The 13,722-nt window shown below is 40.4% G+C and overlaps 1 protein-coding gene across 1 annotated transcript in view; it reads left to right on the top strand.

Moving 5' to 3' along the window:
* The window catches only part of syt6a (synaptotagmin VIa), a 140,721-nt gene that overhangs the window by 54,608 nt on the left and 72,391 nt on the right, over positions 1–13,722 (top strand). The window contains exon 2 of the mRNA XM_041799049.1: positions 6,191–6,259. Coding sequence (XP_041654983.1) covers positions 6,191–6,259 — 69 coding nt within the window. The remainder of the gene's footprint in view (positions 1–6,190; positions 6,260–13,722) is intronic.

Here is a 13,722-nt window from a genome sequence, read left to right as displayed (position 1 = left end):
CAGTGGGAAGCTAATGTCTGCTAAACTCTGTCATCAGTTGTTTTCATAACTATCCACCCTTTTACCCAAAACTATGCTGTGAAATGTTGTGTACCTTTAAATTACTAAGTCTTTACTTGTGCTGATTAAAAGCCCAATGAGTAAACTAAGTAGAATACAGTGATCAATGGGCCGAGAAAACAGTTCGGCCCATTGTTCAGCCCCCAGGAAGCTTTGACCAAGCTGGCCAATCAGAAAACGGTAAGGTCACGGACATCTCTGAGTCTTAAAGAGACAGGACTGAAACGGAGCGTTTGCAGCAGTAGGCGAGATCTGCTGAAAATAGGGGTTTTCCTATCGCCAGTATAAGTGAGGAGTTTTTTGAGCTGCACATCATAAATAACTATTCTAAAGGTGTCCCAAAATGACATACTTAAAAAGAAAAAGGGGTAAAATATGTCTCCTTTAAGTTCAGTCCTCACCGTTTAAAATGAAAATTATCTGTGTTTCAAAATCCATCCTAGCTAACCAATGGTCACCATTGTTTACTGGTTTGCAGTATGGCTAAACCTTGCCCGTAAACCACCCCATTCTCCTAAAATGACACTGACTGATCAGGTCTTTCTCTGAGTGGAGTACAATAATTTCAGATTAAAGGTGTTCCAAGATGGATCTGCCTAATGACAGACACGGAATTACCAATCTGCAGCAAGAGGCATAATAATCGTGTTAAGAAAAAATGATTAAATTCTTGCCTCAGCCTTTATATTGATCATTATTGTTAATTCAAAGCAATCATTGTTGCAGCCCTGTCCTTGTGTACAGACTAGATCTACCACAGTCAAAGCTACAGGTAAATCTAGGCCTAAATAGCTGTGCTTTAAACTCACAGTAATGTATTTTGGGGGTGCTGGTTCATCTCAGTCAGTAGAAGTCACCTTCATATACAGAAGCTACAATCTTGATGCATTGATTGCTGGTTAAATTCCCAGCTCAACTCTTTGTTGCATGTCTGCCCCCTTTTCTCCCCACATAAGGGCAAGGAAAATCCAACCAAACCATGTTTAGTTAATTTCAGGCTGCTTTTATCTGTGACATTAAACATTAATGCTAAATTTATCACCCTTGTGCTTTCCGTCAATCCCTCCATACAAGATAAATCATGTTTGTAACAGCAGTTTTCCCCTGACAGTCTCATCTCATACTCATTGTGCTCATCATCATACTGGCTTTTGTTTGGCTAACCTGGCTCATCAGCAGTCTACCTTTAGCTGAGGCATCACTATTTCTCCGCTTTCACCCATCAATGCTCCATCAAGAGCCCGTCCAGCCGCTGTCAGACGATTGTCATGCTCTTCTCTTCTTATAAACCAATCTGTCATGCACTGGTAATGTTTAAAGGATACTGTGTGTGCTGTTTGCAGCAGCATGGCAGAGAGAATGATGTGAACTAGCTTCAGAACCACTGGATTACAGGTGCACTGGTTTCTTAAGTAACAAGCTTTCTTTTTGGCGTATTCTGCGAACACATGCTTGATTTGATTTTCATTTTTTAAAGGAGTGAAAGAACAGTGCTGCAAGTCAAAATCACATTAAGCCTCTTAGCAGGATGTGCAGTGAGTTGAAGCTGCTGGAGCTGAAATCCTTCCTACCTGATCCAGTGTCAGTATCAGACAGATGACTGTTCACTGAGGCACTTTTCTACTGGTTTAATCTCTGACACCAAGGAGCTATTTCATCAACACAAGTTATCTACTCATTTCACAACACAGGGGTCAAACATATATATGTGAACTCTGTTAATAGCCCTAAAAATACACATTACACCTCCATTTCATTTGACAGAATCACACTGGTTGTTATAAACTCTAGGATTAAACACAGGAGCATTTTCTGATCTGATGACCCAATCACAAGGATTTGTCACTGCCTTCCAAAACGTGTATCCTTATAATCATATAATAATCCTTTGGTGGACTTGCTAAAGTTTATGGAGAGACCATTCTGGATTTAAATAAGCACTTAGTTAAAGTTATAATGTCGTAGATTTTCAGTAAAATGAATGTCTGTGAAATGAGCTCCAAAAATGATTAAGCCATGACCCAGTGATGAAAGCCCTTACATTTGTAAGGACCACAGGGTGCTTGCCAGACTTCAACTTATCAGAGCTGTTCAGCCATTGCCAAGGCTAATTTATTAGCTGGTGACTGAGCTAGTTAGCATAATGAGATTCTATTTGTAGAGGTAGCTGACTAGAGTTGGCTTTTTTATTGAGCGGAAAAATCAAGAGATTGTAGAGCTTGGCTTCTCAAGAGAATGAACGAAGTCTAAATAAAGAGTCCTCTCATCGCCATTTTTTTTTCTGCAGGAAAAAGCCATCAAAAATCCAGATTTTACACACAAGCTGCAGAAAATAAAACAGCCGAAGAGACGCCTGTACTTTGTGCTAACATATTGCATAAAAGTAGTCATTTTCAACTCACAGAAAAAAGCTGGAGCACACAAGAACATGTTAGTGAAATAAATCCATAGCAACCAATAGTCCAATATTAACTTCAACAATCTTAGCAACATGCTTCAACAATCAATGCCTGTGGTAAAGCTGAATGGGACATCACGATGAAATCAAAAATTGATACAAGAATTTCAGTGAGCATTGCTCCTTTAAGAAGGACTCGCTGGTTGTTTCGGCCAGGAAGCTCGGCTATACAGCGTAAGAGATGAATACAGTTCTCTGTGGAATTTAGCGAATTTTTAGTAAAAATAGGCCACAAAACTGTGTTGACTCACACGTATATAAGTGGCTACAATTTGTGGTTCAAAAGTAACTTCACTTTAAATGTGTCTCTTCCTGTTTTATTCAACAACAAAAAACTCTATTCCAAATGTGCACACACACTGCTGTTCTCTTCATATGCACAGTGCTTCTACTCTTCCTCTTACAAGTCCCTTATCTTATCTTATATAGTATATATCAGGGCTGACAGCTTCCATTCGATTGGTCGATTGTTTGGTCGAAATGCTTTTGTCCAACCTAGATCACCCTGGTCGGCAAACACTTCTTTTACAGACTAGCAGAAAGCAGAGGAGATAAAAGACGATGCCTGCTGGTTATCAAGTCCCGACTAGCAAACTTTTCCCCCTCACCTCTGTAAAAAAACACCACATGATGTCTGCTTTATGCTTGTAAATGACATGGTGCAGGCTGGATCAAGTGATCCTGTTATTAGTTACTGTTATAAATTAATAAAAAACATCTGAGGTTTTTGAGGTTTATTTGAAGGCTATATGGGTTTGAAGAGTTACCGTGCAGGGATCACGGAGATCTTATGATCAAAGGCAGGTGTGCGCTGATCGTCTCTTTTTAGTACAACGTAATGAGCCTAAAAAATGTATTAATGCTTCAGAAGGTTTTTATGTTCATTTTAGGATAAGTTAGAGTACCTAGTAGGTGCAGTAAGGAACCTGTATGGATGAAACTGGTCACTAACGAGTTATTTTATTTCTTTTTTTTTTTTACCTGAACGACCAATCAATTGGCTGGTGCCTGGGTCTGATTTTGGTCAACTAAGTTTTTCTTTGGTTGACTACAGGCCTAGTGTTGCATAACACAAGTAACAATTTGAAATGTGTTGCTCAACATTCAGGGGTTAGACTGTGACAGCTGATCTCTGTGAGAGTTGTGGATGCATAACAATCAAAATGAATAGAGTACAGAGTAATATTCACAGCATCAACCTCATATAAACTGCAAAAGGACAAGAGCAGTCCATATTTAACTAGAGGTTAACAGTGTGTATAGGACACATGAAGAAAACGTCACCTGCAGAAAGTGATATGCACGACACTGCATTTTTTTCATTCCTACCACCATGCAGCACCGTTATGTTTTCATTCAGAAATGGCTGTTAAGTTGAGTGCATTACAGACTCTGCTTATCCCATTTAAATGCACCAAACCAAACACTTGCGCCAGGGGGTATTTCACAAATTACAAGAGGTCTTTAGGTAATACTTGTCCTGTATGAATAGGGCATAAGAGGGAAAAATGTAAATATATTTATATATATTAAATGCTTGTGTTAACCCCTTAACACCTGTTGTCACATATTTGATACATGCTTTTATGATACCTCTATCCAATCAATATGCTCAATAAATTACTAAAAAAAAAAAAAATGAATACAATCTGCTTAATGATAAAAATGCCCTCAAGTGGATTATCAGTTACCAAAGAAACCTAATGAATAAAATGCGATACTAAAAATATAATTGTTAAAGATTATAGAAATTTGGATTTTTTAAATTTCAGTAGAAGTTACATGAACATTTCAGTTCCAAAAAATTAGAATTTTCTGGCTATAATTTGTGTTTTCAAGCGTTAAGAGATTAAGTTCAGACCTTAATCTCATTGCAAATAACCCATTAATACTGAAAGCCCTATTCAAAGCAGTGTAAAGAATGGTAATAAATGATTCTTACTTATTCATAAATAAAGTCTTTTCAGTTTTGTTAAAGGAAAAAAAAATCAAGCTAGCTTTCTAAAGTTTGCCCAGTATGCATATTGTATGGTAAACTGAATAAACAGTTACATTAATTGCATCACCAGTGTAGAAGCTAGAAGAGCCCACTGGTCATAAGATAATGGACCAATGCCTTTACTACTAATAATTTCAGTTATTAATAAACAACTTGCCACGTGATAATGTATTAATCTACTCTCTAAGCATGACTATCTTAGTTGAAAATGTTGTCCTATGGGGATCTATGCTGACTGACCCACTTTTGAAACCAGCCTCTAGTGGCCACTACAGGTACTACATTTTTTGTTATGCATTGGCCTCTATTTTCAGCTAAGAGGCTGCTACTTTTTTAAAAACCTTTTTTTGTTTTAAACAGGAAACAGCTCCTGTTTTTGCCTCTCCCTCCACTCTGACCTCTCTGCGCGGACTTTGTTGCACCCTTGTGGTAAACACTGCAGCTGCTTAGCAGCTTTAAAAATGTGTGTGGTTTTAAGATGCTCTTGGATTAATGGTCTCTGATGCATTTAGATGACTATTTTTGATAAAAAATGAATCAAGGACAAGAGTTTTTAAAACATTCTGCAGGAGTATCTCAGAGCAATACATAATGTATTAGCTGGTGAAACAGTTAGCAGACATTCTTTCCCCCCTGACAGATCTGAGCTGTTCTTCTTACCCTGAACACTTTCTAGGATCACAATTTTGAAAACTTGCCAACTGCACAATATCATACATGTACAGCTCTTTAGATGCATTTTCTATTTGTTTTGTCAGTGTAGTGCTTGAAATTGATTTTAAGGTTGCTCCTGCAGTCGAAGCCTCCAGTCAGAGAAGCATCCTCTGCGGACCAACGCGCCTGTTGAGGAGCTGATGCTAATCTAGATAGAGGGAAGACTAGAGGGGGTTGCACTATTCTTCCACCACCCCTTTGCTTTTTTCTCTACCTCCTTCTGTCTTTTCCTCTCTCTGTTGAAGATGGTACTGATTGTGCTGCAATATGTCGCATGACCGCGGCCACAACTGCAGCCCGAGGTGCAATTTCTCTGCTTATTAAATCAATGGTGTGTGCCTCTTGAAGCAGAGTGTGGACCTGTGCGCTCATCACAGCCGCCTCTCTTGACACAGAACAAAGCAAAGGCGTGCGTGTGCTGCTCATCAAAAAAAAGGACTCTTTTGATCAACATGATGCATTTGCTCTATCTCACATTATGTAAAGACAATAAAACAAGTCTTTGAATGTGTAATCTGGGCATCCATTCATAGACAAGCTTTGATATTTATGAGGATACCCTCATGGTTATTCATGCTCCTAAACTTATGCATGTTTCTTTTTGCTGCAATGCTTGTGTCAAATGTTTCTTAACTGCTTTTGTTTCTGTTGCTTCCTTGAACCTTCAGTCCTAACTGTGCGCCCCAGTAGAAGTTGAAGTGACTCGCGGGTGTTTAAGCACACCACGATTGAAGTGAGAGCCTATTGAGCCTGTTTGACTCTTTGCTGGGCTGAGTGAGGGATCTGCCCCTAGACATTTGCACTACAGTATCCTGCTGACTTGCTTGCTTGCTCACACTGCCATAGAAACAGGGTTCCTGAGTGCAGTGGAGGCTCAGTCTGCTCAGGAGCAAGAGAGGGAGAGGATCGGGAGGAGAGAGAGCGTCTGTGTGAGAGAGGAAGAGGAAAAAAGAGAGAAGAAGCAGAGGGAGGGAGAAGTAAGAGGAGTGAGGGGATCAAGAGAGGAAAAGTGAGAGACACTGTCACTGGTGAGTACATCGCTTGTCAGAGCAGATTGAATCAGTTGAAATCGGATGCTTTGAGCCTCTTTTCTTCTTCTTTGTTGGCTTTTGATGATTGATTTCTCCAGCTTGATGCTGTGTAGCAGGTTGTCAGTTTGTTGTGGGATGTGTGAGGCTGAGAAACACTGTGTAGTGTGCTTCGCTAAGATGCAGAGTAGCAGCGTTTTTTTTTATTCTAAATCACTCATTGTAGCCTGTCTTGTTTGTGATCTTTGACTAACTCCATCTACTTACTTTTGCATTCTAAATGCTGACATTAAACTCCTATTTTTGGCAGCCTTCCTGACTATATCATACTCTTCTCTATCATTTATGAAGCACCATGTTAATATTTGATTAGAGTGGATGTCTGCAGCTGCACTTTCCCCTTCTATCTCACACACCTCTGTCCATTATTAGCTGGGGTAAAATTGGAAAGATATTGACTTCTGCAGCTTTTATCAATTATTAAACCGGGAGTGATCATTCTTAAAAAGCTTCTCCACCTGTTTGGCAGAAGTGAAACAGACACACTCAGCTGCATAGCGTAAAAATGTTAAGCCAGGTCACTGCTTTGTGTTTGCATGTGCGTGTTTTCTATTTATGTCTCTGTCTGCTCCTGTTTGCACATGCTTGTGTCACTTTTCTTCCTTCGCCTCCCCCTCCGCGCCCTCGCCGGGTTTTGATCAACGTGCATCATGACACTTTGATGAAGCGCCAGAGCTGTGGGGCTAATAGAGGGGGAGATACAGCAGGATACCCTGCGCCTCATGTCAGCCCCAGCGCGAGGAAATTGTGTTATTGTGATCATCATCTTCCACGTTGTCACTTAGGATTTAAAGTCCCTCTGATGTGATGATAAGCACGGATAGCTGCCTGAATTTATCTCAAAGTGTGGCTGTAAATGCATGCTGCATAAAAAAAGTACAACCCGCTATGTGATTAATCCTGTCACTGTTTACGTTTATCTCTGCAGTTCACTCGGATCCCCTGCGTCCCTTCACCTGTTCTTATAGTGCAGTTGTTTTTTTCTTTTTTCTCCCTCTCTGGCAGCAGCAGCTTTAGGAGATGGCTAGGGCTGGGAAATATGGACCATCTCAATATATTTTAGCTAGGGATTCCTCTCTGTGAAGACATAACGTGTCATCAGAATGCCAGACTCATAAACTTATGCCAGGTACACACTACAAGATAATCATGTGAATTTTGGGCCAGATTCACTCCCTTCCAATCAAAGTTGGCAAAGATTGTTGAATGGTTTAAAAGATCAGTTCCAGTCTGCTAAGAGGATGGTTGGAGCTCCGCTGACTCAAATTGTAAATATTTAAGATTAGAAATCCTGTTGTGAGGTGAACATCAAAAAAAGCGGAGCATGCACTCTGTGGATGTTTCATGGAACTGAACAATAGCCAATCAGGAAGCAAGCTGACTGAAAGAGGAAGCACAACAAACACAGCCAATGGTAGTATTTGTGGGGTGTAGAGTTGGAAGGATGCCAGAAATGGGGGATCAACTTGTTGATAAGGGGCAACAATGCAAGTGTTTATACAGTGCATCCTGTAAATATACCATCATCAAACTTGCAAGGAGATGAGTTGGACCAAAGTGCTTCTGCAATGGATGTAGCAGGTAGCTAACAGCTAGCCACATTTAGGTTGTGTAATCTAAAGTTGCAGTTGACCCTGCAAGGTTTTGAGTCTTGAGAGTGGAGGCTGTTGACATTAGTATGTCAGTTTATGGTGTGCTGTGTTGGTCACAGAGCATGCAGACATTCCTTTTGGTCTTACGATACTCTTGTGAGGTCTGGATGTTGACTGATGGCCAGAAGCAACGACTGGACTCCTTTGTGATAACTTCTCTTTGGCACATCTTTGGGTAAAGTTGGCAAGACGGTGTTTAATGCAGATGTACTCAGGAGAGCAGGGATGGGAAAGGTCAGCTGCCAGGAACAGCAGCTGCGCTTTAACAGGCACCTGGTGCTTGTCAGGCCTGATCCAGTTTACTGCATACTGGGTGCCCAAGTCCCAGTGGGTTGGTCCAGATGCAGGGGGGCAGCCAGGTGCGTCGTAGAGGGATAGCTGAAGAGATGGGGCAAGGGACTGACGCACCTGGCTGGATGGCCATCAAGAGGCCAGAGCAGTGCAGGGTCAAGCTTGACATGGCAAAGTCCTGAGCTGGCATATGCTCCCATAGCTGACCTGTGTTGGTCATGTCATTTCACAGAAGACACTTTAATAACAAAAGTGTGTCTCGCATTTTCAAAATCGGTTAAGATTTTCAAAATCTTTAAGGGTGTGTGAAGCTTTGGTTATGATTCTAGTAAAAATTCAAATGCCAATGAAACCTGTTTGATACTTCAGCAACAAAAAAAGTCTAGTCTGTGTCTGAAACCACATGATTTCGCTAGCTTAGCGAACTTAGCTTTGACCAGAAGTATGTCGTATAAAGTCACGTGATGCAAAGAAGAGAGGCTTTGAATAGAAATGTCTATGATTAGCCGGTCGAAAATGGACATGTGTCAGGTTATATTTAATCACTAAGTGACAATATTCAGAGCAGCAATGTGGATGTTAGCATGCTAAAAGGACCAAATATCAGTGGTGCCAGCACTGCTAACATGAGCCACATACAGTTATCCAACTTCACATTCTGTTGCTTTCTTAAAAAGTATTTTTGACAGTTTTGTGGGTGTTTTTTGACATTACACTAGTTGACAAAAGCACCATTATTATCACACTTTAATCAGACATAAAATTGTTCATCTAGGAACATCACTAGCTTTTATGTATGGTGAGTGGCATTCAATTGTCATATAAATTGCATGCAGTATATTCTGCATGTATGAGTTGTTAGCAGTGGTATAAAGTGTGTTGTTGTGGACAGCCCACTTCAAATAGTGAGCCATTATTTAGTTTAATTCACCCAAAAATACAAACAAATGTTTACACTCTTTCTTAACTGCAAAAATGGCAACAATTCCATAAACTGAGGTTGTGGAATGGGCCTATATTCTTAAATATCATGTGTTTTAAATATTGAAACCTCCATGGTTCTAATTACCAGTGGTATAAAAGAGGTCAGAAACCTAAAGATCTTTAGCCATGTTTTGAACTAAAATGGAGATAGTAAAGCCTAAAAATGCAGAAATATGTTGGTAACATTTGAAAAATTTATTTGGCCAAAATTGGCTTGAATAGCTTGTGGTAGGTAAGCATCTTATTACCAAGCATCAGGCCTGGCATCTTTTTTTTCCAAATCAGCACCAAGCTAAACTATATCGATGTAAACGATGCTGTCTTACCACATATCCCAGTTGAAAATGTTTGGACATATCTTTAAAACTAGATATTTTGCCCATCCCTAGAGAAGGCTGAATTAAACAAATCCAGTCCGCCTTATCAGTTTTCTGCTGGCTCCTGCCATGACTGGACCCCAGTGGCCCTTCCTGGCAGGCTGTATTGTGTATGTGTTTGCAGATGTGTGTGGCAGCTCTGCTCTGGATGTGTGCAGATACACCACATGTGACCCTGCATGTGTGTGTGCAGCGGTGACATGATTGTGTGTGATCAGGCTTTAGCTGCGGGGGTCGTTTGCTTTTCTTTGTGAGTAGATTCAGGGATTCTGGCATTTCTCTTCCCTCCTCTCTCCTGTGACATGTTTTATGACTTCTTGTTAAAATGTCACTCACTAAGGCTGGACTGTAAAACGTCCCTGAGCGGGGAGCTTAGTGTGTGAACAATAGTGCACAGTGGTGTGATAAACCTGGTAAAGCACACAGCAGGGAGTGCATGGCTGCAGGATGGGTGAGATAACGCTCAGCTCTCTGACGGCTCCTTCCAGGCGCAATTTGTTTCAATACAATATAAAATTGGACTGGATTTTAGCTGCTCCGGGGCTGTGGATCAATACCCCTGGCCCTGGTTTCCCACGAGAGGAAGTAATATTGCTTTTGTAAACAAGAGGATATGCAATGCTGACAATGATTGCACTTGTTTTGCGGAAGCACAAGAAGCTAATGTTAAATAAAACACCTGAGAGGACAGGATAATCCTGCGTTCATGAGCTGGCCTAATGTAGCATCCCTCCATTGTTAGTGAGGGGAAAATCTCTGCAGGGTATAGCTGGGACTGAAATGCAAATGGCTGTTTAGCAAGTGGGGATTTGCTCTAATAGCTGGTTCCATTTTGGATCCGTTTCCAAGTTGCTATAATACCTGGATTTGTTGAGCTCTGAGGCAAATGAATCCCTGATCGAATCTTTCCCAGACATTTCTCAGAGTAATTTCTCATGCCTCTGTCTGCTGCAACAGGCAGCTGCAAAGAAAAATCACTGGTGTTACATAAAACAGGCCAACTCTGCAACACACTCGTTAATTAGACAGAATGAGTCACTGAAAAGTTACATGTTACTTACAAATTAACACATGCCTCTTTCTTGTGTTATTCTATCTGAGCAGCGATCCACATGTGAAGTGTACTCAGCACCAAACCGCTTCCTTTCTAGTCAGTCTTTCAGTTCCATGGCACACCCTTTGGTCTGTCCCAGCACGTGCCAAAAGGGCCTCATCTTTCTGCTCCACCTGAGATATGCACACGCTCTGTCTTCAGTGTAGGCCGCTGCCAAATCATATTAATCCACACTGACAGGAACAAGAACGCACAGAGCATCCGGTCAGTGTCAAAATACAACACAAGGCACAGACAGCTGATTATAAATCTCATCATCATATCAACATTAAGTCACAACCAGTGGTACTTGCCACAGTTAACCAGTCAGTAAGTGAGTCATATAGGTCCATCACTATGGATTAGACAGAAGTTAATTTTTTTTTTTTTTTTTAATATAGAAAACGACTGGATTCTATACGACAAAATGCATCCTCTCTAGAAAACACCAACCTTATGTACTTATCCACGGCTGAAGCCAAAAATCACAGAATAGTATCAGAGTAAACAGCAAATCAACCTCATAATGACAAAGTAGCCCTTAGTTTACATGTTACTCTCCCGAAACAGATCCAGTAAGCAAGGGCACATGCTGTTAGAGAGGAAACAAATTTCAGTTTTTGTATATTATGACTAGGGCTGTCAAGATTAATCCCATTTAATTAAGATCCGCAGTTATTTTACTACATTTTTCAAATCCTAATTAATCACATGATTTATTTTCCCTTTCAGTACCGTTGGTTAAGCCACTGCAAATTCTCCCTGCAGCAATAGAGATGTAAAAAATTTCCACCACTGCTCCTTAACAGATTCACTTTCATTCTCTTCCTCGTAGTGTTTTTAATTACACGACAATAAGGTACCTATTCCTGTCTATTTCAATTTTCATACCTCATTTAAGTTTAAAAACACTCAAAGACAGCTCATCGACAAGTAAAAAGTCATCTGCACCTATCTGTATCACACATTTACCTTTTAACTGTGCCCTTATTTCCTTCAAGATCCAACAAGTTCCTTATCCCATGGTTAAGTTTATGTAAAAGTCTTTGATCTGCGTATAAAATAGGTCTGTATAAAAACAGAAAATCATTTAATGATGTCACTGCCTTCACTGGAAGTCAACAGCCAGTTACATGCTGTGTTTCTGTTCATTGTGAGGTAATTTCCCAAAGCTATCAGCTACGGTAACCAACAGGTCACTGAAGTATCATTAGAGTGAGATTTGTGCCAGAAAACAGTAAGTTTAATTTGATAAACTTCTGTCTCTCTTCTCTGGCACAGAGCCAGACAGCTGTGCTCTGATCAGAAACATTTTTTAAAAACTGACAGAATTGTATTTCTTGTGAGTGGGCGTGGCTTTAGCTAATTCAACTGGCTCACCCACACCATCCTAGAGCAGATTTTGCTGCCTCATTTTACATGACTTTAAAGCTTAAGTTTATAAACTTAGAGATGTTTATCATGACTGAGGGTAGGGCTGCAAGATTTTGGCTAAAAACAAAATCTCTATTTTTTTCTCTGAAATTTCGATTTTCGATTACGATTACGATTTTTGGTAAAACCACTAAGGACGACAGAATAAATTATTTTAATTTTTTATTTAATAAATTGGCAAACAGTTTGAATAAATATAAAGTGCAAACCTTAAACAAAGACAGATAAATCCCCCTAGGGATTAATAAAGTGACCCCGCTTTCACCAAACTTTAAACATTTACTGTAGTTCTGGGGCTTTATTAACATAAAAGAGATGCTTTCCAATTTTTTTCCACTCATTATTAATCCTTTAGTTAAAGGTAGAGAGGCGTCATATTGGTCTTTGCCCTGGGCCTCCAAATGACTAAAACCGGCCCTGCCTCACACCTGCAGCTCTCCAGACACATCGTTTCACCCTGCCTCATTTTAGAGCTTTGGTTTTATATTTCTGCTCTTTTGACAATATTTATGATCATTAGTGCATTAAAGATCAAATAAAACATCCACGTTTGGACAAATTTCCCTAGATATGACGTTATCTCCACATGCAATCTGTGTGTGTGTGTTTTAGGCTGCTCGTTGATGACACGCATCGGCGTAATTGTCATAAGAGCTGGGTGTAAGAGAGCATCGGCAGGAGGTGGCTGGAGAAAAAGTTAAAATGAGGAAATGGGAAGCTTAAGATTAAACATGGCAGCACACTTTAATGAATGACCTCATTGAAGAGACGCAGCACTGGCGGACTTCCTCTTCTCTCTTCTTTTACACACTCTCCTCCGTCGAGTGCATCCGACGGTAATAAAATACGGATTTAAAATAATAAACGCTTAAATTTGGAAGTTAAAGCCTGTCTTCTTTATGTGGGTAACAGATTTATTGATATGACTGCCATGAATCTTTACTGATGACAGTGTTTACCTTCGTGTTGTAAGTTTGTGCAGCTGTCTGCATGTCAGCAGACACGCTCAGTCAATGGAGGCAGTGACACACTGCATCTGGCTACTCGTGGTTACAGAAACGAGAGAGGAAAGGATAGAATTAATGAACAGAAAAGCTCAGAGTTGTGCTTGCCCGTCAGCTTTTTGAAGTTGCCCCGGGCATTCGGGCAACCGTTAATGTTGGACCCTCTATGTTGTAAGCATTCAGGGAGAGCCATACTGTAATTACCCTAGTTAAAGGGAAAGCCAATTTTGCAATGTTCATTGTTTTAACATCGTCCAAACTAAAAAATCAGATTACGATTTAATATCGATTTATCGTGCAGCCCTAACTGAGGGTGTACTCACACTAGGCCATCCGTACCATGCCGTATTCTAACCGTGCTGAAGCCCATTTGACCCCTCTCCCTGTCCCCCCTTTGGCCCGCCCTCACACTACTCAACGTAACCAGGCCTGGGCACGGATACATCACGCATCAAGCATTCACAGTTGATGACTCAGTATGCATAAGTGTTGTTTTTTTAGGCTGTAAAATAGTTAAAGATTTATACGATATCTGATCTGACACCAGAATTATTTCCCCTGACCTGAA

Source organism: Cheilinus undulatus, linkage group 11 (genome assembly GCF_018320785.1).
Source record: "Cheilinus undulatus linkage group 11, ASM1832078v1, whole genome shotgun sequence".
Taxonomy (NCBI): Eukaryota; Metazoa; Chordata; class Actinopteri; order Labriformes; family Labridae; genus Cheilinus; species Cheilinus undulatus.
This window is presented reverse-complemented; position numbering and strand designations above follow the sequence as displayed.